The sequence below is a fragment of the Zea mays genome, chromosome 6, assembly GCF_902167145.1.
Source record: "Zea mays cultivar B73 chromosome 6, Zm-B73-REFERENCE-NAM-5.0, whole genome shotgun sequence".
NCBI classification, from domain to species: domain Eukaryota; kingdom Viridiplantae; phylum Streptophyta; class Magnoliopsida; order Poales; family Poaceae; genus Zea; species Zea mays.
In genome coordinates, this window is record NC_050101.1 from 9,719,937 (window position 1) to 9,747,043 (window position 27,107).

The following is a 27,107-nucleotide window of genomic DNA, read 5'->3' on the forward strand; positions in this document are numbered from 1 at the left end:
CTTGTAACGGAATCCCATCAGAGGGAGGCATCGAGCCCTCGGACCCCGTCGAAAGGGGACCGGGTCCGGCAGATCACCCGCATGTACTTTTGGAGCGCGCCTCCGGGCCTCTAGCCGACCCCTAACAAATGGGGCACGGGCGTCCACTCGGATTACCCGTCAGCAGCTCACCGGAAACACCATGTTCGGCGCCCTCCGAGGGCAGCATGGCGCTTTCCCCCCCTCCTCCTTGCGGAAAGGCGACGCATGGGCGTATGTAAAAAAGTCGAGTCTGTCCTTGACCGTCCTCTCGCCCTGTGCAGAGGCTCGGGGGCTGCCCTCGCAAACCCGGCTCCGGCCAGACCGTTGACAGCGTCAACATACCAGCCCGAGAACTTGGGACCCGACCGTGCACCCGGGCTACAGCCAGCTCGCATGAGGGAACAACCAGACCAGCCGAAGTGTTGCGAAATGCATTAAGACCTCGAAGGAGTCAAACCACTCCTCCGAGGCCTCGGGGGCTACACCCGGCGGGTGCGCTTGCGCGCACCCACCGGAACAAAACGCAACCGAGAAAGGCTGGTCCCCTTGCAAAAAAGTGCGACAAAAGCCTCCAAGCGAGTATTAACACTCCCTTCGAGGCTCGGGGGCTACTGTCAGGGACCATAATTAGGGGTACCCTCAAGACTCCTAAATCTCAGCTGGTAACCCCCATCAACACAAAGCTGCAAAGGCCTGATGGGTGCGACTAAGTCAAGGATCGGTCCATTCGAGGGACGCGATCACGCCTCGCCCGAGCCCAGCCTCGGGCAAGGGCAGCCGACCCCGGAGGATCTACGTCTCGCCCGAGGCCCCCCTCCAGCAACGGACACACCTTCGGCTCATTCGAGGCCCAGTCTTCACCAAGAAGCAACCTAGGCCAAATCGCCACGCCAACCGACCAAATCGCAGGGGCATTTAATGCAAAGGTGGCCTGACACCTTTATCCTGACGCATGCCCTCCAGTCGACAGAGCCGAAGTGACCGCAGTCGCTTCGCCGCTCCACTGACCGGTCTGACAAGAGGACAGCGCCGCCTGCGCCGCACCGACTGCTGAGCCACTCGACAGAGTGAGGCTGACAGCAGCCAAGTCCGGCCCTAGGCGCCATGGGAAACTCCGCTTCGCCCGACCCCAGGGCTCGGACTCGGGCTCAGCCCCAGAAGACGACGAACTCCGCTCCGCCCGACCCTAGGGCTCGGACTCGGGCTCAGCCCCGGAAGACGACGAACTCCGCCTCGCCCGACCCCAGGGCTTGGACTCGGGCTCAGCCCCGGAAGACGACGAACTCCGCTCCGCCCGACCCCAGGGCTCGGACTCGGGCTCAGCCCTGGAAGACGACGAACTCCGCTCCGCCCGACCCCAGGGCTCGGACTCGGGCTCAGCCCCGGAAGACGACGAACTCCGCTCCGCCCGACCCCAGGGCTCGGACTCGGGCTCAGCCCCGGAAGACGACGAACTTCGCTCCGCCTGACCCCAGGGCTCGGACTCGGGCTCAGCCCCGGAAGACGACGAACTCCTCTCCGCCCGACCCTAGGGCTCGGACTCGGGCTCAGCCCCGAAGGACGACGAACTCCTCTTTGCCCAACCCCAGGGCTCGGACTCAGCCATTGCATCAGCCGACGGTCTCCGCCTCGTCCGACCCGGGGGCTCGGACTCGACCTCGACCTTGGAAGACAGACTCGACCTCGACCTCGGAGGAGCCTCCACCTCGCCCAAACTAGGGCACGGACCGACCACGTCAACAGGAGGCACCATCATTACCCTGCCCCAAGCTGACTCAGGCTACGGGGAACAAGACCGGCGTCCCATCTGGCTCGCTCCGCCAGACAAGTAATGATGGCGCCCCGCACGCTCTATGACGATGGCGGCTCTCAGCCCCCTTACGGAAGCAAGAGGACGTCAGCAAGGACTCGACAGCCCCGACAGTTGTCCTTCCGTCGGGCTCCAGCGCTCCTCCGACTGCCACGACACCACACGAACCGGGTGCCAAAACCTCTTCGGCTGCCACGATGGCATGTACTTAGGGCGCTAGCTCTCCTCCGCTAGACACGTTAGCACACTGCTACACCCCCCATTGTACACCTGGATCCTTTCCTTGCGCCTATAAAAGGAAGGACCAGGGCCCTCTTACAGAGGGTTGGCCGCGCGGGGAAGGACGGGACGGCGCTCGCGTGAGGCCGCTCGCTCCCTCCCGTGTGGACGCTTGTAACCCCCTACTGCAAGCGCACCCGACCTGGGCGCGGGACAAACACGAAGGCCGCGGGATTCCACCTCTCACGCCCGTCTCCCTCCGGCTGCCTCCCCCCTTCGCGCTCCGTCTCGCGCCGACCCATCTAGGCTGGGGCACGCGACGATAATTTACTCGTCGGTCCAGGGACCCCCCGGGTTCGAAACGCCGACACTTGTCAAACCTAAAAGGGGTGCTTCTTATACCCCCCCCAACTGACAACCTGCCATCAAACGTGGTCATAAATGCTTATGATCATGACTCCTGTATTAGGCTTCATCTTCATTGAATGAATCATCTCAAGTCTTGAGAGCCTTGGCCTTGCACCTCCTTTTCTTATCCTTGGGTGTGAGATTGTTTGGACGATCCTCCATAAAGTGTCCATTCTTACTGCATTCATAGCATCATTTCTTTCTTTATTCTCTTCTTTCAATGTTAAATAGGATATCTTCAATTTGGATGGGCATACCCATTAGATCCATCTTGTGAGTTATTTAAAGTTTTTAGGACACTAAAAACAACTCTAGCAGTTAAGCCCTAAATCATATATTTTAGAAAATAAATTACATCGTTGGGATTAGGGGTGTAATCAGATCGAATGCGGATGGATATCACCAAAACCATATTTATTTTCATACTTTTATTCGAATTTGAATTTGAATATGGATAGCTTTGGATTCAAATACAAATACAGATGTTTTCAGATGCAAATACGGATAATCATGTGTCAAATACGAAATTAGTCGGATATGGATAACGTTGGTAACTGATATTTTGTCAGATACCATGTAAGACACCATTCTACACATATCACAGTTGTTGTAATCATTTAGACGCTCCTTGAATCCAAACATTTTTAGGATTATATGTGGACATATGTTGTGCCTCTGTAAAATTTCATGATATTCTAAGGCTATTTGTGTATTATTAATTTCTTTCAACAGAAAATCATCAATACAATTAAATTCATAAAATATTCTAGTGTCAACCAAAAATTGCAAATGGGTTACCAAGTCTAAAAAACATTCTATAAGAAGATAACCTTAAGTCCCCACATAAAATCATAAAGTGATGTATTGATTTGGTTAAAACTTGGATACTTAGAGTGATTTCATGTGCAACTCACGCAACAAGTGGACGTGAAATGGAAGAAACAGTGACATCTTGTATATTTTATGGTCCAAACATTTTTAGGATTATATGTGGGCATATGTTGCGCCTACATAAAATTTCATGAATTTCCAAGGCTATTTGTGTATTATTAATTTCTTTCTATAGAAAATCATCAAAATGCAATTACATTCATAAAATATTCTAGTTTCGACCGAAAATTACAAATAAATTAGCAATACTAATAAGCATTCAATAAGAAGATAACCACAAGTCCCCACATGAAAATGATAAAGTGAAGTGTTGGTTATGTTGAAACTTGGATACTTATAATGATTTTGCCGTGCAACTTACGTAATAAGTGAAAGTGGAATGGAAAAAAACATTGGTATCTTGTGAATTTTATGGTCCAGACATTTTTTAGGATTATATATGGATATATGTTGTGCCTCCGTAAAATTTCATGAATTTCTGAGACTATTTGTGTATTGTTAATTCCTTTCTTCAAAAAATCATCAAAATCAATTAAATTCATAAAATATTCTAGTTTTGACCAAAAAATTCCAATAAAGTACCAATACTAATAAACATTCTATAAGAAGATAACCTAAAGTCCTCGTAAATGATAAAGTGAAGTATTAATTATGTTGAAACTTGGATACTTAGAGTGATTTCACATGTAACTCGTGCAGCAAGTGAAAGTGAAATGGATAAATGATGGTATCTTATGGATTTTATGGTACAAACATTTTTTAAGATTATATGTGTACATAAGTTGTACCTCCATAAAATTTCATGAATTTTTAAGGCTACTTGTGTATTATTAATTTATTTTTTTAGAAAATCATAAAAACAATTGAATTAATAAAATATTCTAGCCTCGGTGAAAAATACCAATAAGTTACCAAGACTAATAAGCATTCTATAATAAGATGACATCACGTCCCCACATGAAAATAATAAAGTGAAGTATTGATTATGTTGGAACTTAGATACTTAGAGTGATTTCACGTGTAAGTCACGCAACAAGTGGAAGTGAAATAAAAAACGATGGCATCTTATGGATTTTATGGTCCAAACATTTTTTGAGGAATATATATAGACATATGCTACGCCTCCGTAAAATTTTATAAATTTATAAGGCTTTTTTGTGTATTATTATTATTTTCAAAAAAATATCATCAAAATGTACATAGCTATCCGAAAAAGATATCCGGATATCCGAGAAGATATATCCGGATATCTAAAATCCGGCGGATATCAGTCATACTATATATATGTATCTGATGTCCGAACTATACTATCTAGATCCGAAATCCATATATGTATCTGATGTCCAAACTATACTATCTAGGTCCGAAATCCGAATATGTTGCGACTTTCGAAAAAAAATATCTGACCAGATAATTAGCCTCAGTTAGATGCTCGGATAATATCCATACCATTTACACCCCTAGTTAGCAAAGAAAAGATTGAGGATGATATATAAAACAAGGATATGACACTAATCCATGATGTAGCATATTTGAATCACTTTATTATGTGTCTGTATTTTTTAAATAAAAAATATAAAATAGAACATTGTTGTTGAAATTGTTTTTATAACTTGAGCCTATATTTTAAAATAGGATACTAATTTAAGGCACTGCTTGGTATTATTGTGCTAGTTAGTAGTTTTTTGCGTAAATTTAGTTAAGCTTGAAATAAGAAAGGAAAACGAAGGAAGGAGACGAGAGAGACCAAAAGCTGAGTGGATCGTGCGTGCGTGCAGTCTGCACAAAGCTGTCGCTGTGCCCCCCCGGCCGTGGTGTGGTGGCGGCCTGGCATGGGGCTCCGATTCCGAGCGGGGACGAACAGCGAGGCGCTGTGCGGCTGGCCCTCCGAGAGCGAGAGGATGCTCCCCCTCCCCCACCGCAGCGCACGCGTACGTACCCTGACATAGACATGTCCAGATGTCTTGCCGGTGCCTGTGCTTCATGCGTCCATCCGTGTCGTCTCGCTCTCATCCCGTCCCGGTCTCACTGGTCCAACCAAAGGCAAAGGCAAAAAGCTGAGGCAATCCAACCCCGTGCAGGTGCAGCGCATGTTCCCCTCCGTGTTCGCCTGGCAGGTGCATTGCATGGGACCGTGCGTGCTGCTCACCGCTATGGTTGATGACGCTGTGCTGTGCCACTCTCTACAGCTCCAATCCAAGCTATCCACTGCTCATATGCAGAGCAGGGTCCTGACAGATGCAGCACTCCAAAAATACATACAAAATGGCAGGAGCACTACACCAGCCGGCATCAACTTTGTCCTTCCGTTCTCAGCAACCCGGCCGGCCGTGCTGCAGATGGAGTCGTTGGCAGCTGTGTGCAGCCAGCCAGAGCCCAGAAGAACACAGCACATGATTGTATCAGGTCACAGAACGACTGCAAACAGACAAAAGCCACGGGCATCGAACCAGCCGCCACAGGAGCAAGAAAAACCACAGACAGTAGCAACCAAACCAACAGGCAGGGCACATAGTCTCCAATACCCAAGTTTTTTTTAACCAGTTTGTTTCAGTAGCAACCAGGACACAGCAGCAAACAACTGAACAGCAGGGTAAAAGTCCAGGAGTTTTCCGCCTGTTGTTGCATCAAGGACAAGAGCATCAGGCAGACCCCCCCGCGCGCGCTTCCGATCCTTCTAGTGAGAAGCTCTCCATCTCCTCTCCTTCTATGTGCAAGGTAGTAAACAAAAGGGCCCTGCCAGCCGGCGTCGACCCGGGGCGTACGTAGGCACTTTAGTACTCAGTCACACGGTGGTGAAGCAAGAACCCAAAACAAAAAGGCCGAGCCCATAACTTAGAACAAGTGACGCCACTTTTCCCCTCCCCTCTTTCATATATGTCTATTCTCTATTATATATATATGATGATGATATATAAGCAGTGCCTTCCGCACCTCCTGTACCTAGGACACCTCTAGTGCATCAGCTGGCGAGGCGCACGGGGACGCACGGGAGTCTTCGAGGGGCTCACCCTGAAAATAAAAACAGCGAGATGCAGCAGTAGGCCGCCTCTGTTATATACAGTGTCCAGTAATACCACTGCAGAGTGAGTGTGTCTAATGGTCAGAGTTTTTACCTTATTGGCAAGGATCCCAGTATCACGCCACTGCAGTTCAGGGCAGCGGTAGCACTTTCTGCCTGAAATATTAAGAAGCAAATGTCTCTTACCATCGGGGTTTGTTTCTTGAAACAAAAAATAGAGAGGTAACAGTTATGTTACAACAAAAGGGGGCCCAGCAGATTTTTACAAATACATTGAATTGAGCCCCTGCCTTCACAAGCTACTGGGAAATGTCTTAAATTAGAAGAAAAAGGAACACAGTGACAAGGCGCGGGTATTAACATTTCTACCAGAGTTAGGACCACTAAAAAGGCTCAGTCTTAGACAGTCAGCGTAGATTAGCACGCAGACTTAGACATTTGAACAGCAGACCTTCACTTGGAGGCACTGACCAACCAAACATGATCCACTCGAATCTCAAGCAGCGTATTCTTATCATTTTTAAACCGCTAAAAACATATTTAAACCGCACACTGCATGCAATTTCTGCGCAAAGTATTTCCCTCAAAATAAATGCACAAATATGAAGAAGGTTTGCTAGCTAACCATCACAAATTCCACAAAAGCGATGCGAGTAGAATGATGGTAGTCACCAAGCAACCTCAGCCGAAAGACCTGTAGCAGTCATTGCGATGAGCCAATGATACTGTGCTGGTTGAATTGTCATTTTTTGCAAACATATAAGCAACACAAACTGTACACAAGGGAAAGGAAGTTTGAAGTAAAGAATGACCAACCTCTCCACATATAGACTCAAAGAACAATTTCAGATCTGCCTGAGTGACCTGCAGCAAGTGCATATATTAAAACAGAACAATGACAGAATGAACACCTAGTGGTATAGCATGAGTGTAGGTAGGGAACCTTCTTGTCAATGTTTGTGCAGTAAATAGTCCTCGCACACATTTCCCGTTCATCATCAGACTGCAGATCACAGAAAAATGGCAAACTTTTTTAAATACCATACCAGATACAAGAATGAACCTTGGGCTATGAACTTAACACAAGTATGTTGATTCCTGAAGGTTGCATACCCTGGGTAGGAATGTTGGATTGACTGGTGCAATGGCAGTTTTCGATGGCAGAACCCTGACAGGATAATATCCGAGCACAGTTCCTGACAGATTCAGAGCAGCCCTTGCACCCTCTGGAACAAGGATGTTCATTACCCAATGAACAGTAGATTCATTACACAAAGTAAGCAAATTGAAATCTGGTTGGATATGGATATATTACCCTCATCAGTGAACTCTATGAAGGCGAACCGAAGGACTGAGTTTGGGTCTCCACACATGCGACAGTCCACAACCTTCAAAGAGTGTATCCAAATATTACGCACAGTTGCAACAAAAACAAATGGGGAACTAAATATATGTAATGGGATTTACAATTGTCCCACAGATTCGTACCTGTCCACAATTTATAAATAGTGCTGCCAGGTTTTCTTCAGTAACCTGAACAACAGAAGAGAAATTAGCACCCAAACTACATATAATTGCTAGTAAGCAACTCAACGTGATGTGACCTAGAGACACTAATTTTGAAGTGTGGTGGATACAGTGCAACATGATGGTCGGTGCACAGAGCAGGAAGGGTCTCAACTCTTTGATCATGTTAGGCGCTTGGACTATTTGGAAGCATCGTAATAACTGTGTGTTTCAAGGACAGGCTCCCAATGTGTCCTCTGCCTTTCATGTTGCTAAAGATGAAATTTTCCTTTGGTGTGTAGCTGGAGCCAAGGGCATTGCTGCCCTGCGGGCTGTGGCTGTAGGTTGAGCTGATCCTTGTTATGGATCCCTTTATGTATGTTAGGTTTTGGCCACCGTGAGGTAGCTTTGTATACTGTCTTGGTCCATTTTGGACCTTTTTTTTCCTCCTTAATATAATGATGTGCAGTTCTCCTGCGCGTTCGAGAGAAAAAAAATTGTAGTACATAGTACATACAGAAGCTAACATATAGAATATAACAGTTAGATAAATAATTAAAGATTGCCCTAATACATTACCAATCCTTTTCAACTTCAATTGGAAAAAAAGTAACACAATCAGGTATGACAGAAAATAAAGAAAAGGGCACAGCAATAAAAAAAATATGGCAACAACTGCATGTACTAAGAAACGTTGACTATTCATAATCACTTTGTATTTCACATAAATCAGTAGTATGATTAACTACATCAGCAAACACTATCTTAGTAGTCAAGCAGTGAGCCAGACTTAAATATGTGCATTGCAAAAGGTTTCTGTGCTCTGCATCCACAACAATGACAAAAGCCTTTTGTCCCAAACTCCCAATGCAAGGTAGTGTAGGCCTCTTCATGTTCCATATGTTGAGAAAGAACAGGGCATATGCCCATTAACGTTTTACACCAGGAGCAATACCATAGGTGCAAGACCAGAGACAAGACATGGTCTTGATCATCTAAGTGGCCCTTAGAGCCAAGGGCAACAAATCAATATACTATTAAGGCCTTAACATAACAATGACTTTAAAACAACATTAGAGATCCAGAATGTGCATCCTACAAGCTAAAGCTCAAGCAAACCTATGAACAGGTTGTAGAAAACAAGATAGTATTGTTTCCATAAGTTGCGAAGCAACAAGGGTATGGTGAAACACAGGGCAGGCCCTGTTAGTACCAAACAACTTTCTCTCAGGCGTAATCACGATCAAATACAGCCTAGTTATGACAATGAAGAAGACATTGACTTATAATAACTTGCACCATATACATTTTCCTCAACAGAATTAATTCAAGACTGAAATGGTGACCATGCTTCAGTGAAGTTGCTTACATGTGTATAATGGGGTACGTAACAACTAACAACTATTCTGATAATGTAAATTCATTATACACATGCAATACAGTGTATGAACAGCCAGCCTATAAATGCCAATGAGGTAGAAAATTACTTTCGCAAGGTGTTGCACTTGCTGTACTATAATGCCAAAGAGCAATCAACTTTATCTGTTCCTATATAAACTATCAGATTGCATTCTGCAATATAGAAGTGTTGCTATTCTAGAAAATACATGCACTGAAGACTACAACACTGCATATCTAAAGCTTGCAACAGCAATACTCATGCACAGCTAAGCATATCAGCATTCCTTCCCAGCACGCATGTTCACTCAAAGCTTATGACTGTAAGCACTGATGCCAACTACAGATAGTCAAACAGATATTAAGTGTACAATGACAAGCAGGAGTGTCAGCATGACTGGCATACTTGTAAAGTCAAGATCTCCCATAGCATACATGGAAGGAATGGAGACAAATGTGCCCAGAGTTTGACAGGAATCAACCAAACATGGTCCCCTAGGTATTTCACAGAATAGAACATGTTCCTTGCACTCAGAAATATATGGAATTCTGAGATAAATGAAGGAATTCAGAAAGCAGAGGCACCTAGTATTTCTAGCAGTGCCTACAACATGGTCTACAACAGTGCACTACACAGAAGGAACCACAAAACAGTTCTCTTGAAGGTCACACTTCCTAGTAAGGAACCCTTGCTCCGTAGGTGATCAGACAGTCCATAAACATCTTTGATGAAACCAGCAACATGATATTATAGATCCTACCCCAACATAAGATGCCATGACACAAAACACACGAACAAAAGGAGAGATGCCACACTGCAGCGGACAGAAGCACATGGCAGGTGAACCCAAGAAAGATGAACCACATCACCAGAGAAGAACAATACTAAAGGCTCGCTGCAGCACAGGCAGCCAAGCACACAAAAGGCAAAACAGAACAGAGCACACAGCTTTCCAGATTCCGCACGGAACAAATAGCCAAGCAGCAGCAAGATAAACTAGCACAAAGTGGCATCAAAATCTACCAAAGCAGCGGCCAAAAAGGATGGCTCATACTCGGGGGGCGGCAACGCCCATGCCTCTAGTACTGCCTACTGCGTGCGTGGTGGCGTATGCCACACCCCAACCTGTGCTCCCCGAGCCATCACGCTCATGACAAAACATCATCCGCTCTCGTGATCTCATCCTGTTGCCCAGGAGCACGCACGGACAGAACCCGGAATTAATCGTCACGGCTAGTGCGACGAGAAAGAAAATAACAAATTGGCATCAGAGATCGGTCAATCGATCGGTATCGGTAGGTAGGCTGCTAGCGGGAGAGGGAAAATTCCCAACTGGCTCGACTAGACTAGACACGACACGACACGGGGGGGGAGGAGGAAATGGATCGGGGACCTGGTGATCGATGTCGGAGACGTAGACGGTGCGGCGGATGATCTCGTCGCGCTGCGCCATGCTGGTGCGGCTGTTGGTCCGCCTCCTGGCGGGGTGACCGTGGCCGCTGAACCCTCCTCCGGCTCCGCCCTTCTTCTGCAGCGGAGCGGATCATCAGCTGGGAGACATCGGAAACGGAACCGACGCGAGCAGGACCGCAGGGGGGAGGGGGGCAGGCCAAAATCTGAAGGAGCGTCCGTACCCTGCCTCGTGCGGCGTGGGCGTCCGCGACGGCCGGGAAGCCGACGACGCCGCCGTGGCCCGGCGAGGCGACCGCGAAGCCGGCGCCGGCCGGGTAGAAGCCGTAGGCGGCGGGGGAGAGCGGCGCGGGCGTGAGGGCGGCGGGGGAGGCGAGGGACGGCGGGACGAACTCCTCGGCCATGGGGTTGAGCTTGGAGAGCAGGTCCTCCAGATCCCGCATCTCGCGCTCCCCGGCGTCGGCGCCAGCGCCCGCGCCCGCGCCCGGTGCCTCCTCCTGGAGCGGCGGCGCGGCGTGGTCGGCGGCGGCGGCCTCGACGACGGCCATCGGAGTCGGCCGGCCCGGGAGGAGGAGGAGAGTGGAGCGGGGCGGAGGTGAGGGGTCGGAGGGTTCTGGAAGGCCTTCTGTGGCGGGGTCGGACGCGACGAGGCGGGCGAATATATTGAGGCAGGAAGCAGCGGAGGTGGATCGGCGCAGGGGTGGCCGCAGCAGACCAGCCGGGAGTGGGGAAGGGGATGCTGCAGACTGCAGGGGTGGGTGGTGGGTCGTCGCGGGGATGGATGATGATGGTACCTACGCCGCTACGCGCGCATCGGCGGGTTGGTGGCGCGCCTGCGACAGCAGCAGCGGCAGAGCAGTCAGCAGAGCGGGGGGGCAGAGCCGACCGGAGCAGAGCTGCAGCAGGGGCCAGCCGGCAAGGGGAGGGGGGAGATGCGCGCCTGCGCTGCGCTGCGCTGCGCCTCTCTCTCCTCTTCTTCGGTCTCTCTCCCAGACAGGAAGAGCAGGCTCGCCCACCCTCCCGTTTGCCTTTTTTGGGCGCTGCCCCCTCCGGTACGGTGGCGATGCACTGGTGCCTGCTGCTTTTTTTTTCTTTCTCTCTCTCTCTCTCTCTCTCTCTCCCAGTCCCGTGGTGCGCCTGTTCCCTTCTGCTGCTTCGCCGGCCGCCCCCGGCGCCCTGCTGGCTCTTTAGCCAAAAGCCCCTCTCCTCCATGTCGCACAACGCCTTCCGAAAAAAAAAAAAAGTGGTGCGGTGTGGTGTATCAGAAAACGCAGCGCAGCGGGGCGTCCGTTGCGAAAACGAGATACCACAAGGGTCTTTGCACGAAATAAAAAGACGACGAGGAAGGTTGTTGCGTTCTGCTTCGGCCAAGTCTAGTAGTCTGACGGGCTCCATTCCTTTCTATCCATCGGCACAGTTTGTTGGCTGGTTGGCCTGGCCTGGCCCGCACGCCTTCATCCCGGCGGCCCAAAAGCCAGATGACGCTCTCCCGCGTCGTGTTCCCCGGACCCAAAGGATCGCCGAGGCAGTGGCAGGTTTCTGCTTTCGGTTGCTGCGCTGAACCCTGCCTACGAATACAGAAGAGCAAGTAGTAGTGCTGAAATAGCAGAAAGAACGGCTTTATCTTCGTACATCTATATGCCTGGCAGCTAAATGTAAACGTAATGGCCTTCCTCTGAGGATCAATCATGGAATATATTGTCAATCCAACAAAGGTTATAGGCTTATAGCTTGGTAGGTCCCATCGGTGGTTCAAATCCAAGATCGCATACAGAAGTCACGAAGGAGGTGTTTGGTTCTCCTCGCTCAAGTTTAGCTTATGTCACATTCCATGTTTACTGTCATTCTGTGTATTGGAAGATGATGGTTGTCTCACATAGTCTCTGAAAGAGGTCAACCAAACTTTGGTATGAGCTCAGGACGGACACAAGCGATGGGTTATGGCCACACCTCAGCTTTATAACCTCTTATACCTAAATTAAAATAAACAGGAACTAAATCTAACGAAAAGCATGTTTTGATCTAACTTTTTCTCCACACTCCACTGCTCAGTTCACTCCCACTTGACTCGTTTGATTCCATCCACTAGCACTAGCTCACTCGCGGCTTACTCACTCCTTCAATCATCGAGTGGTCGTTTAGTGAGTGACCTAACCCGCCCACTGCAAGCACCACCTTGTCTCCTTGTCAACTCGTCGTCTTATCAGGGTCCCACACGTAGCACTACTACTTTGCTTCCTAGTATGTGCCTGCGGGCAGTTATGCTGTCGATGGAATCCTTCCTTAGCAATGTCAATGTGGCATTGAGAGCACCTAGAGGAGGGTGAATAGGTGATCCTGTAAAAATCAAAAACTAATAGCTACAAAACTTGATTATGAAAGTTAGAACGGTTAAGTAGCTTGAAGTTAGTTCTTGTGAACACAGATAATCAAATAGAAAGCACACAAGAGACACGTGATTTTTATCCCGTGGTTCGGCCAAGTAGTACTTGCCTACTTTCACGTTGTGGCGTTCCAATGGATGAGAGTTGCACTCAACCCCTTTCAAGTGATTCAATGATCAACTTGAATACCACCGCTTTTCTTTTTTATCTCTTTTTCCCGTTTGCGAGGAATCTCCACAAGTTGGAGTCTCTCGCCCTTACAACAAAGATCTCAATGAAAGCACAAGAGTAAGGTTGGGAGCAACACACATAAAGCCGCAGCACACACACGCACACAAGCTAAGACTTGAGCTCAAAATGAAGCACAAAGAGTTCACAACTAGAACGGAGCTCAAATCACTAACATAATCGATCAAGTGCGCAGAGATGGAGTGTGGGAGACTTAGAATGCTTAGTGAATGCTTGGGTGTCTCCTCCATGCGCCTAAGGGTCCCTTTTATAGCCCTAAGGCAGCTAGGAGCCGTTGGAGGCCAACAAGGAAGGCCAAAGTTGCCTTCTGTCGGGTGGTGCACCGGACAGCCCGGTGCACCACCGGACAGTCACTGTAGACAGTCCGGTGCGGATCTCCTTCCTATTTTGGCGCAGATGACCGTTGCAGCGCCATGTCAGTTGGTGCACCGGACAGTCCGGTGCACCCTGCCGACCGTTGGCGCGGGCCACGCGTCGCCCGCGGATTGCGCGGCCGACCGTTGCACTGGCGGCCGTTGGCTCACCGGACAGTCCGGTGCACCACCGGACAGTCCGGTGAATTATAGTCGTACGCCGCCAAATTCTCCCAAGAGCGGCCTGTTCACTGGAGTCCAGCCTGGCGCACCGGACACTGTCCGGTGCACCACCGGACAGTCCGGTGTGCCAGACCGAGCTGGACTTTGGTTGTACTCAGCCAAGTCTTTTGTATTTCTTCTCTTCTTTTCTCTGTTTCTAGCACTTAGACAATATATGTTAGTACTCAAAACAATGTATGAAGTCTAGAAACATACCTTGTTACATGATTTGCACTTCTTGCTTGTTTGGCACATAATCAACTCACTTAATATGTGTTGGACACTTAATCACCAAAACATTATAGAAATGGCCCAAAGGCACATTTCCCTTTCAATCTCCCCTTTTTTGGTGATTTATGCCAACACATCAAAAAGCAACAAAAATAAGTGCAACATCGATGCAAATGAGGACCAAATTGTTTTTGACTCTAATTTGGCATATTTGGATCATTCTTTGCCACCACTTGGTTTGTTTTTGCAAATCAAATTCATTTTCTTATCTCTAAGTCAAACTCACTTGTTTGGGCATAAAGAGAGATTTTCCAATGGAAAGATTTATCAAGTGCCAAAAACTCCCCCTTTTTCCATAATCATAAATTCTCCCCCACAAGAGACCAAATTTTGCAATAAGAGTATTTTGGACAAATCAAAAATTCTAACTCTACTATTTTCAAAATTATCAAGTGGTAGCTGATCCATTTGCTTTGGCCTTAATTTCTCCCCCTTTGGCATCAAGCACCAAAACGGGATCATTTTTTGCCCTTTAACCCCATTGCCTCACCAAAAATGTCAATTAAGAGCAAAAGGCAATAAGGGCATAAGAATGAACTTGGAGGTGAATACACTAATACCAGAGTGCAGTGGAAGTCTTTGCATGGTCCAAGTTCACCTTTCCCTTTCAATCCACCTTTGAGACTACATCAAGTACACTTAAACACAAAGATTAGTCTCAAAGGGTCAAGTTGTGGCATATCTCCCCCTAAATATGTGCATCATTCACACATGGACTTTTGAGGTTCGGGGATCCCTTGCACAACTTGAGCACCATAAATAAGCAACAAATTGCATAAATGTATAATGTAACGTGATCAAAGGCATAAAACACATGTATGCTATAGATCAATCCAAGTTACGCGAATCTAAGACATTTAGCTCACTACGCAGCCTACAAAAGGTTTTCTCATCTAATGGCTTGGTAATGATATCGGCTAGCTGGTTCTCGGTGCTAATATGGAACACCTCGATATCTCCCTTTTGCTGGTGGTCTCTCAGAAAGTGATGCCGGATGTCTATGTGCTTAGTGCGGCTGTGTTCAACAGGATTATCCGCCATGCGGATTGCACTCTCATTGTCACATAGGAGTGGGACTTTGCTCAGATTGTAGCCAAAGTCACGGAGGGTTTGCCTCATCCAAAGTAGTTGCGCGCAACACTGTCCTGCGGCAACATACTCGGCCTCAGCGGTGGATAGGGCAACGGAAGTTTGTTTCTTTGAACTCCAAGACACCAGGGACCTTCCTAGAAATTGGCACGTCCCTGATGTACTCTTCCTATCAACCTTGCATCCAGCATAATCGGAGTCTGAATATCCAATTAAGTCAAAGGTTGACCCCTTTGGATACCAGATCCCAAAGCAAGGCATAGAAACTAAATATCTAAGAATCCGCTTAACGGCCACAAGGTGACATTCCCTTGGGTCGGATTGAAATCTAGCACACATGCATACGCTAAGCATAATATCCGGTCTACTAGCACATAAATAAAGTAATGACCCTATCATAGACCGGTATGCCTTTTGATCAACGGACTTACCTCCTTTGTTGAGGTCAACATGTCCGTCGGTTCCCATCGGTGTCTTCGCGGGCTTGGCGTCCTTCATCCCAAACCGCTTGAGAAGATCTTGAGTGTACTTCTGTCGGGGACCATAATTAGGGGTACCCCCAAGACTCCTAAATCTCAGCTGGTAACCCCCATCAGCACAAAGCTGCAAAGGCCTGATGGGTGCGATTAAGTCAAGGCTCGGTCCACCCAAGGGACACGATCTCGCCTCGCCCGAGCCCAGCCTCGGGCAAGGGCAGCCGACCCCGAAGGATTCACGTCTCGCCCGAGGGCCCCCTCAAGCGACGGACACACCTTCGGCTCGCCCGAGGCCCAGTCTTCACCAAGAAGCAACCTTGGCCAAATCGCCACGCCAACCGACCGTATTGCAGGAGCATTTAATGCAAATGTGGCCTGACACCTTATCCTGACGCACGCCCTTCAGTCGACTGAGCCGAAGTGACCGCAGTCACTTCGCCGCTCCTCTGACCAGTCTGACAAAAAGACAGCGCCGCCCACGTCGCTCCGACTGCTGTGCCACTCGACAGAGTGAGGCTGACAGCGGCCAAGTCCGGCCTCAGGCGCCATAGGAAGCTCCGCCTCGCCCGACCCAGGGCTCGGACTCGGGCTCGGCCCCGGAAGACGACGAACTCCGCCTCGCCCGACCCAGGGCTCAGACTCGGCCTCGACCCCGGAAGACGACGAACTCCGCCTCGCCCGACCCAGGGCTCGGACTCGACCTCGGCCTCAGCCGACGGTCTCCGTCTCGCCCGACCCAAGGGCTCGGACTCGACCTCGACCTCGAAAGATAGACTCGACCTCGACCTCGGAGGAGCCTCCGCCTCGCCCAACCCAGGGCTCGGACCAACCACGTCACAGGAGGGGCCATCATTACCCTACCCCTAGCTAGCTTAGGCTACGGGGAACAAGACCGGTGTCCCATCTAGCTCGCCCCGGTAAAACAAGTAATGATGGCGCCCCGCATGCTCCATGACGACGGCGGCTCTCAGCCCTCTTACGGAAGCAAGGAGACGTCAGCAAGGACTCGACAGCCCCGACAACTGTCCTTCCGCCAGGCTCCAGCGCTCCTCCGATGGCCACGACATCACACGAACAGGGTGCCAAAACCTCTCCGGCTGCCACGACGGCATGTACTTAGGGCACTAGCTCCTCTCTGCTAGACACGTTAGCACACTGCTACATCTCCCAATTGTACACCTGGACCCCCTCCTTACGCCTATAAAAAGAAGGTCCAGGGCCCTCTTACAAAAGGTTGGCCGCGCGGGGAAGGACGGGACAGCGCTCGCGTAGGCCTCTCGCTCCCTCCCGCGTGGACGCTTGTAACCCCCTACTGCAAGCGCACCCGACCTGGGCGCGGGACAAACACGAAGGCCGTGGGTTTCCCCTTTTACGCCTGTCTCCCTCCGGCTTTCTCCCCCCTTCGCGCTCCGTCTCGCGCCGACCCATCTGGGCTGGGGCACGCGGCGACAATTTACTCGTCGATCTAGGGACCCCCGGGGTCGAAACGCCGACAGTTGGCGCGTCAGGTAGGGGCCTGCTGCGTGTTGACGAACAGCTTCCCGTCAAGCTCCAGATGGGCAGTCTCCAGCAACCTTTCCAGCCCGGGACGGTGCTCCGTTTCGGGAGTCTTGAGTTCATGTCCCTCGACGGCAGCTACGACATGATACTCCTTCCCCCGCCGCGCGACAGCGACAATGGCGGCCAACAACCCGCCCGCCGGCGGCGGAATCGACGACGTCTTCCCCACGTGGCGGAAGAACGACATTTGGGTTTGTCCCGTCCCCTCCCCCGCCGATGGAGGAGGAGGCGGGGCAACCAAGGCCAAGCAGGAGGCGGCACCTCGTCGGCTGTCGAGCGAGTCGACGGCGCCGGCGCCCCAACGGGGGACACGTCGGGCATCGACTTCGCGTCTGAGACGAAGACGAGCGTCGTCTCCCCGCAACACGCCAACTCCAAGCGGACGGACGATGCCAGCACGCTCGCAAAAGACTTGTTGGGCATCGCCCTCGTACCTGAGACGACGGTGCAGTCTACCCCTGACGTGACTTCGTCACCGCCCGTCGACCAAGAGGAATGGGTGGGCCAACCTCCGGCCGAAGAAGCACGTCATCTACCCCAGGGCATCCAGCACCGCATCGCCGACGATGTCAGGGCAAGGCCGCCACCGGCTTCCAGTGGGGTCGGCCAGAACCTGGCTGCAGCGGCAATACTTCTCCGCGCGATGCCGGAGCCATCAACCACCGAGGGGCGGCGTATCCAAGGAGAGCTCAAGAATCTCCTGGAGGATGTCGCAGTCCGACGGGCCGAAAGCTCTGCCTCCCGAAGGCAGGGGTACCCCTCGTAACATCGCGCCGCGACTTCCCAATTCATGCGGGAAGCCTCGGTCCACACCGGGCGCATGCGCAGCACAGCGCCTGCAGCCCTGGGTCGCCTCGGCAACGAGCACCATCACCGCAACCGCCGAGCCCACCTCGACGAGAAGGTGCGCCGAGGCTACCACCCCAGGCGTGGGGGACGCTACGACAGCGGGGAGGATCAGAGTCCCTCGCCCGAACCACCCGGTCCGCAGGCTTTCAGCCGGGCCATACGACGGGCGCTGTTCCCGACCCGGTTCCGAACCCCGACTACCATCACAAAGTACTCGGGGGAGACGAGGCCGGAACTGTGGCTCGCGGACTACCGGCTGGCCTGCCACCTGGGTGGAACGGACGATGACAACCTCATCATCCGCAACCTCCCCCTGTTCCTCTCTGACACCGCTCGGGCCTGGCTGGAGTATTTGCCTCCGGGGCAGATCTCCAACTGGGACGACCTGGTCCAAGCCTTCGCCGGCAACTTCCAGGGCACGTACGTGCGCCCTGGGAACTCCTGGGATCTCGGAAGTTGCCGCCAGCAGCCGGGAGAGTTTCTCCGGGACTACATCCGGTGATTCTCGAAGCAGCGCACCGAGCTGCCCAACGTCACCGACTCGGATGTCATCAGCGCGTTCCTCGCCGGCACCACCTGCCGTGACCTGGTGAGCAAGCTGGGTCGCAAGACCCCCACCAGGGCGAGCGAGCTGATGGACATCGCCACCAAGTTCGCCTCTGGCCAGGAGGCGGTTGAGGCCATCTTCTGGAAGGATAAGCAGCCCTAGGGCCGCCAGCCGGAAGATGTCCCCGAGGCGTCCACTCAGCGCAGCACCAAGAAGAAGGGCAAGAAGAAGTCTCAAGCGAAACGCGACGCCGCCGACGCGGACCTTGTCGCCGCCGCCGAGTACAAGAACCCTCGGAAACCTCGCGGAGGTGCCAACCTCTTCGACAAGATGCTCAAGGAACCGTGCCCCTACCATCAGGGGCCCGTCAAGCACACCCTTGAGGAGTGCGCCATGCTTCGGCGCCACTTTCACAAGGCCGAGCCACCTGCGGAAGGTGGCAGGGCCCGCGACGACGATAAGAAGGAGGATCACAAGGCAGGAGAGTTCCCCGAGGTCCACGACTGCTTCATGATCTACGGTGGGCAAGTGGCGAACACCTCGGCTCGGCACCGCAAGCAAGAGCGTCGATCAGGGCGACCACCCCGACCGCGTGCCGAGCCCGGGGAAATACCCGTTCGTTGTCGACCCCGTCATCGGCAACGTCAGGCTCACCAAGGTTCTCATGGACGGAGGTAGCAGCCTCAACATCATCTACGCCGAGACCCTCGGGCTCCTGCGGATCGATCTGTCCTCGGTCCAGGCAGGCGCTGCGCCTTTTCACGGGATCATCCCCGGGAAACGCGTCCAGCCCCTCGGACAACTCGATCTACCCGTCTGCTTTGGGACACCCTCCAACTTCCGAAGGGAAACCCTCACGTTCGAGGTGGTCGGGTTCCGAGGAACCTACCACGCGGTGTTGGGGAGGCCATGCTACGTCAAGTTCATGGCCGTCCTCAACTACACCTACCTCAAGCTCAAGATGTCGGGCCCCAACGGGGTCATCACCGTCGGCCCCACGTACCGACACGCGTACGAATGCGACGTGGAGTGCGTGGAGTACGCCGAGGCCCTCATCGCCGACCTGGAGAGCCTCTCCAAGGAGGCACCAGACGTGAAGCGCCATGCCGGCAACTTCGAGCCAGCGGAGACGGTTAAGTCTGTCCCCCTCGACCCCAGCAACGACGCCTCCAAGCAGATCCGGATCGGCTCCGAGCTCGACCCCAAAAAGGAAGCAGTGCTCGTCGACTTTCTCCGCGCAAACGCCGACGTTTTCGCGTGGAGTCCCTCGGACATGCCCGGCATACCGAGGGATGTCGCCGAGCACTCGCTAGATATCCGAGCTGGGGCCTGACCCATGAAGCAGCCTCTGCGCCGATTCGACGAGGAAAAGCGTAGAGCCATAGGCGAGGAGATCCACAAGCTAATGGCGGCAGGGTTCATCAAAGAGGTATTCCATCCCGAATGGCTTGCCAACCCTGTGCTTGTGAGAAAGAAAGGAGGGAAATGGCGGATGTGTGTAGACTACATTGGTCTAAACAAAGCATGTCCAAAAGTTCCCTACCCTCTGCCTCGCATCGATCAAATCGTGGATTCCACTGCTGGATGCGAAACCCTGTCTTTCCTCGATGCCTACTCAGGGTATCACCAAATCCGGATGAAAGAGTCCGACCAGCTCGCGACTTCTTTCATCACACCTTTCGGCATGTACTGCTATGTTACCATGCCGTTTGGTTTGAGGAATGCGGGTGCGACATACCAAAGGTGCATGAACCACGTGGTCGGCGAACACATTTGTCGGCGTTTCGAGACCGGGGGGTCCCTGAGCCGACGAGTGAGTGTGCCGCGTGCCCCAGCCCAGATGGGTCGAGCGCGTGGGCGAGCGCGAAGGGGGGAGAGCGAGGTGGCTGGAGACGGGCATGAGAGAGGTGGAAATCCCGCGGCCTTCGTGTTCGTCCCGCGCCCAGGTCGGGTGCGCTTGCAGTAGGGGGTTACAAGCGTCCACGCGGGTGAGGGAAGCGAGCGGCCCCAAGAGAGCGCCTGTCCCGCCCTCGTCCCCGCGCGGCCAACCTTCTCTAAGAAGGCCCTGGTCCTTCCTTTTATAGGCGTAAGGAGAGGATCCAGGTGTACAATGGGGATGTAGCAGAGTGCTACGTGTCTAGCGGAGGGAGAGCTAGCGCCCTAAGTACATGCCAATGTGGCAGCCGGAGAGATCTTGGCACCCTGCTGGTGTGATGTCGTGGCTGTCGGAGGAGCAACGGAGCCTGGCGGAGAGACAGCTGTCGGAGCGGTTGAGTCCTTGCTGATGTCCCCCTGCTTCCGTAAGGGAGCTGAGAGCCGCCGTCGTCACAGGGCTAGCGGGGCACCATCATTGCCTATCTGGCGGAGCTAGCCAGATGGGACACCGGTCTTGTTCTCTGCGGCCCGAGTCGGCTCGGGGTAGGGTGATGATGGCGCTTCCTGTTGACGTGGCGGGCCTATGCCCTAGGTCGGGCGTCGTGGAGGCTCCTCCGAAGCCGAGGTCGAGTCTGTCTTCCATGGCCAAGGCCGAGCCCGAGCCCCTGGGTCGGGCGAGGCGGAGGTTGTTCGGCAGAGGCCAGGGCGGAGTCCGGGCCCTGGGGTCGGGCGAAGCGGAGTTCGTCGTCTTCTGGGGCTGAGCCCGAGTCCGAGCCCTGGGTCGGGCGGAGCGGAGTTCGCCGTCTTCTGGGGCCTAGCCCGAGTCCGAGCCCTGGGTCGGGCGGAGCGGAGTTCGCCGTCTTCCGGGGCCTAGCCCGAGTCCGAGCCCTGGGTCGGGCGGAGCGGAGTTCGCCGTCTTCCGGGGCTTAGCTCGAGTCCGAGCCCTGGGTTGGGCGGAGCGGAGTTCGTCGTCTTCCGGGGCTTAGCCCGAGTCCGAGCCCTGGGTCGGGTGGAGCGGAGTTCGCCGTCTTCCGGGGCTTAGCCCGAGTCCGAGCCCTGGGTCGGGCGGAGCGGAGTTCGCCGTCTTCCGGGGCTTAGCCCGAGTCCGAGCCCTGGGTCGGGCGGAGCGGAGTTCGCCGTCTTCCGGGGCTTAGCCCGAGTCCGAGCCCTGGGTCGGGCGGAGCGGAGTTTCCTATGGCGCCTTTGGCAAGGCCTGACTGCCTGTCAGTCTCACTCTGTCAAGTGGCACTGCAGTCGGAGTGGCGCAGGCGGCGCAGTCCTTCTGTCAGACCGGTCAGTGGAGCAGCGAAGTGACGACGGTCACTTCGGCTCTGCCGGGTGGCGCGCGTCAGGATAAAGGTGTCAGGCCACCTTTGCGTTAAATGCTCCTGCGACTCGGTCGGTTGGTGCGGCGATTTAGTCAGGGTTGCTTCTCAGCGAAGGCAAGGCCTCGGGCGAGCCGGAGATGTGTCCGCCGTTAAAGGGGGGCCTCGGGCGAGACGGAAATCCTTCGGGGTCGGCTGCCCTTGTCCGAGGCTAGGCTCGGGCGAGGCGTGACCGAGTCGCTCGTATGGACTGATCCCTGACTTAATCGCACCCATCAGGCCTCTGCAGCTTTATGCTGATGGGGGTTACCAGCTGAGAATTAGGCGTCTTGAGGGTACCCCTAATTATGGTCCCCGACAGTAGCCCCCGAGCCTCGAAGGGAGTGTTAGCACTCGCTTGGAGGCTTTCGTCGCACTTTTTTGCAAGGGGACCAGCCTTTCTCGGTTGCATTTTGTTCCGGTGGGTGCGCGCGAGCGCACCCGCCGGGTGTAGCCCCCGAGGCCTCGGAGGAGTGGTTTCACTCCCCCGAGGTCTTAATGCCTTGCGTAATGCTTTGGCTGGTCTGGTTGTTCCCTCATGCGAACTGGCCGTAGCCCGGGTGCACGGTCGGGGCCCAAGCTCTCGGGCTGGTATGTTGACGCTATCAACGGTTCGGCCGGAGCCGGGTTTGCGAGAGCAACCCCCGAGCCTCCGCACAGGGCGAGAGGGCGATCAGGGACAGACTCGGCTTTTTTACATACGCCCCTACGTCGCCTTTCCGCAAGGAGGAGGGGGGGAGAGCGCCATGTTACCCTCGATGGGCACCGAACATGGTGTCTCCGGTGAGCTGCAAGCGGGTGATCCGAGTGGACGTCCGTGCCCCGTTCGTTGGGGGTCGGCTAGGGGCCCAGAGGCACGCCCAAAAGTACCTGCGGGTGATCTGCCGGACCTGGTCCCCTGGCGACGGGGTCCGAGGGCTCGATGCCTCCCTCTGATGGGATTTCGTTACAAGATCGCTCCCGCTGGTCTCGGAAATGTCCTAGGGTACCTCGGGAGCGCAGCCCGAGCCTCGGTTATGTATCGAACGTACCCCTGGTCATCCCTCGCTCGGCGTCTGAGGCGACTGTGAACCCTTCGGGGGCCAGCCTTCGAACCCCTGATCAGTAATGGGCGCGGAGCCCGAGTAGCCTGAGGCGGCCGTGGAGCCCTTCGGGGGACCGGCCTTCGAACCTCTGACCAGTAGTGGGTGTAGGGCCCACGCGATCTGAGGCGACTGTTGAACCCCTCGAAGGGCCAGCCTTCGAACCTCTGATCAGTAGGGGGGGCTCGGAGCCCGGTTCCTTCACAGGGAAGGATCCTTTTCGGGGTATCCCCCTTTCCCGGTCCCTGTTGCAAGAGATAGAGAAAGAGGAAAAAGGGAAAAGGATACGAAATCGAACGACGTGGCGTACCTTTTTTGGCGCGGTTATTACGGCGAAGGCGAAGCGTCGCCCGCTTCTCCTGCCAGAAGCACCGCTTGTCCCGCCGCGGAGTTAATGCGACGGGACGAGTGGTTGGCGGGGCGGCCGTTGCGCGCGCGCGAGCCGTTCGAGGAACGGATCACGGGCGCCTTATCTTCACGCCGTGAGAGGGGGTTCTCTTGCTGCCCCTGGATGGGACGTGAGCCTGGCTGACGACGTGACCGCCGCTCCCGCTCGCCTGCCACCGTCATTACTGCCGGCCCACTTTCGGCTGCATTGACCGTCGCGCCAGGCTGGCGATGCTGGGTCGTGCGCTGGGCCGCCTCGAGTCGCGGTATTGGTTCCACAACCGAAGAGGCGCGGTGGTGGCGCAAGTGGCGGTGCAGTTGCTTGCATGCAGCATCTGGCGCGCCGGTTGCGTGATGCGTGGGCCTGGGCCTCCATGCTGGCGTGTTGGGAGTCGGAGAAGCGCGTCCACCTGGCGCGGTTGCATGCCGCCTGCATGGCTGCCTGCCCCTTCCGCCCGTTGGTCTGGGCAAAAGTGGGGGTCGCTTGTAACTGCTGGGCAGTTGTGTGCGCCACGCGCGGCGGTTTGGCTTCTTCTGCTCTGAGCCGGTTTGCATGACATGCGGGACCCAGCCCACGCGCCGCAGGGGAGGGCCTTGGAGCGTGTTGGAGAAGACTCAGCCCGTAACGTTTGGGGGCGCACGTAGGGAGAGTTGCCTTTAAAAGGAGGGTGACCCCTCTCGGAAGGCGACCGTGTCTTCTTCCTCCCTTATGCGTCGCGTCTTTCCATCTTCCAAGCCCCCGGATGGGGGGTACCCACCGTCTTTCCGCCTCATCGTTGGAGGAACGCAACTCGGTGGGAGTTGGTACCTTTCAGCCATTGTTCGGCTTCAAGGATTTTCATCACACAGCCCGGTTGCTCCCCTCCGCTGGTGGTCACCCAAGACGGTGACCTCCAGCTCCTGGATGGGGAGAGGCAAGCCGGGCTGTGATCCCGCCCTCAGCATCGGGGGTGTTCGTCATCCTCGCTGGGGCGGGGAGCGAGGCGAGTCGGGGCTCTACCTCCTGCGCGGGTCGGCGGACCACCTCCTCTTCCAGCTTCTGGTGGTGGCAATCGTCCTCCCGCGCTGTGACGGAGACGTCCTCCAGTCATGCCGGGGAAGGCGAACTGTTGCTGCCCAGCTAGGATGCAATATTCCGTCCTTTCCCTCGCATTCGCGGCGAGGACGGCAGCGAGGATCTGCCGGTGCGCTTGGGAGCGGCCCGCTCTTTGGCTTTGATAGCTGGTTCGCGTCCCTTGAGCGGGGCCGCGAACAAGAGCCCTCCGGTGGCCGCGTCCACCCGGGACCATGGTTGCTGCTGCAGAGGCCGCTAGCGAGCCTCCCGATGTTCGTCGCCCCGCAGGCTCGAGGTCGCTCGTACCCGCGGGGACGGAACCGGAGTTCCGTTTGTAAGGGCACTTTGAAGGCAAGTGTCCTTGTTCATCGTGGCTGTCGAGGCCTGAACATGTATGTAATTTCGGCACGGAGCCGTGTTTTTCCTCATTTTCGAGCACTAAGTCTCGCCTGTTGATTATCTGAACCGCTTCACCAAGCATGAGTCGCCCCGTGTCAAGGTGACGAGTGAGGTACCCGTATCCCGGAGGCGTAGGAGTCCCTCGGCTCGATCGGCCTTGTTGTCTGAGGCTCCTCTAGCTTAGTTAAAGAGACCCCTTGGCCGCTCTTCGATGAGCCGAGGCCAGGGGTAGCGATATCAGCACGAACAGAGGCGGAGTTGGCTCGAAAATGGAAAACCTGGTTGGCCGGAGCCGAGCCGGGTTGTCCGTCAGCGGGACTGACGCCGGAGTTGATCAGCCGAGGCCTTGGACCGGGTTGGCGCCCTTGGAAGATGGTTGGCCGAGGCCCCTGGGGTAACCGGCCGAGCCGCCTGCTCGGGCTGGATTCCCGGAGAAGTCCCTGGACCGCATCGCCGTCCGAGGCTGGGTCGGACCTCGCTGAAGGTGTCGTCGAAGCCGAGGGTGCTAGCCCCCTTCCAGCGTGAAGACCCGAGTCTGCAGGATCAGATTGTCTTGTAGCGTGTGCCTTCTGCGGCCGCTGAGGCCAGAAAACACACCCTCGCTGCGTTGTAAAGCTGCGTCTCCTTTCCTCTTATTTCGAGCATCTAGACTTTTTGTCGGTAACAGAGATGTTTGTGCGAGCGAGAGTTGCTTCTCGCGGAAGGTGATGAGTGAGGTATCCATATCCCGGAGGCGTGGGAGTCCCTCGGCTCGGTCGGCCTTGCCGCTTACGCGTACTTTCACCCGTCCATGAGGCCCTATCACCGATTCAGTCGAGAAGGCTTGAAGGACCGCTTTGGCAGAAGAGCTTCCGAGCATAAAGACTTGTCCGGTCCGCGGAATCACTTTATCCGAACGCGAGTTACTTATCGCAGAAGGTGATGAGTGAGGTATCCGTATCCCGGAGGCGTAGGAGTCCCTCGGCTCGGTCAGCCTTGGCTGCTTACGTGTACTCCGTCGTTTTCAGGATCCGCTTTTCGAAGTAGTCAAAAAGCACGAAAGATATTCTGCTAAAAGAGATCTTTTTTCAAGGAAAATTTCGACGCAGAGGGTGTCCCCCCCTTTTAGCCCCCGAGGGAGGGTCGGGCTTTGCCGAGGCGAGGCCGACCCTTCCTTGATGACTAAACTTTGCGTGGGTGCGAGGTATATGAACAACTTGAAAACATCTTAAGGGTAGAAGCGACGTAGCTGTTTGATGTTCTAAGCGTTGCCGTAGATCTCGCCTTGATTGTTGGCCAGCTTGTATGTTCCGGGCTTCAGAACTTTGGCGATGACGAATGGCCCCTCCCAGGGGGGCGTGAGCTTGTGCCTCCCTCGGGCGTCTTGCCGCAGCCGAAGCACCAGGTCGCCCACCTGGAGGTCTTGGGGCCGGACCCCTCGGGCGTGGTAGCGTCGCAGGGACTGCTGGTACCGCGCCGAGTGTAGCAAGGCCTTGTCCCGAGCCTCTTCCAGCTGGTCCAGCGATTCTTCTCGGCTAGCTTGGTTGCTTTGATCGTAGTAGGCCCTCGTCCTCGGGGAGCCATATTCCAGGTCAGTGGGCAAGATGGCCTCGGCCCCGTAGACCAGGAAGAACGGCGTGAAACCCGTGGCTCGGCTCAGCGTTGTCCTCAGGCTCCAGACCACCGAGGGGAGTTCCTTCATCCATCGCTTGCCGAACTTGTTGAGGTCGTTGTAAATCCGGGGCTTGAGCCCTTGTAGAATCATGCCGTTGGCACGCTCTACTTGCCCATTCGACATGGGATGAGCCACGGCGGCCCAGTCCACCCGGATGTGGTGATCCTCGCAAAAATCCAAGAATTTTCTGTCGGTGAACTGGGTACCGTTGTCGGTGATGATGGAGTTTGGGACCCCGAAGCGATGGATGATGTTGGTGAAGAACGCCACCGCATGCTCGGACCTGATGCTGTTCAGGGGTCGGACCTCGATCCACTTGGAGAATTTGTCGATGGCGACCAGCAGGTGCATGTAGCCCCCGGGCGCCTTCTGCAAGGGACCGATGAGGTCCAGACCCCATACAGCAAAGGGCCAGGTGATGGGTATCGTCTGCAGAGCCTGAGCGGGCAGGTGGGTCTGCTTCGCATAGAATTGGCACCCTTCGCAGGTGCGGACAATTCTAGTGGCGTCAGCCACCGCCGTTGGCCAGTAGAAGCCTTGCCGGAAAGCATTCCCGACAAGGGCTCGAGGCGCTGCATGATGGCCG

At 54.1% G+C, this 27,107-nt stretch overlaps 1 protein-coding gene across 1 annotated transcript; it reads right to left on the reverse strand.

Annotated features, from left to right (window-relative positions):
- Nucleotides 1-5,834: 5,834 nt before the first annotated feature.
- LOC100283708 (CID11) lies at nt 5,835-11,844 on the reverse strand. Its single transcript, NM_001156607.2, has 10 exons — nt 10,911-11,844; nt 10,670-10,804; nt 7,860-7,904; nt 7,687-7,759; nt 7,485-7,597; nt 7,315-7,374; nt 7,188-7,235; nt 6,997-7,065; nt 6,466-6,527; nt 5,835-6,361 (listed from the first exon to the last, which is right to left on the reverse strand). Exons 1-10 carry the CDS (start codon nt 11,232-11,234, stop codon nt 6,304-6,306), a joined length of 987 nt encoding a protein of 328 aa, NP_001150079.2. The 5' UTR covers nt 11,235-11,844; the 3' UTR covers nt 5,835-6,303.
- Nucleotides 11,845-27,107: the final 15,263 nt, after the last annotated feature.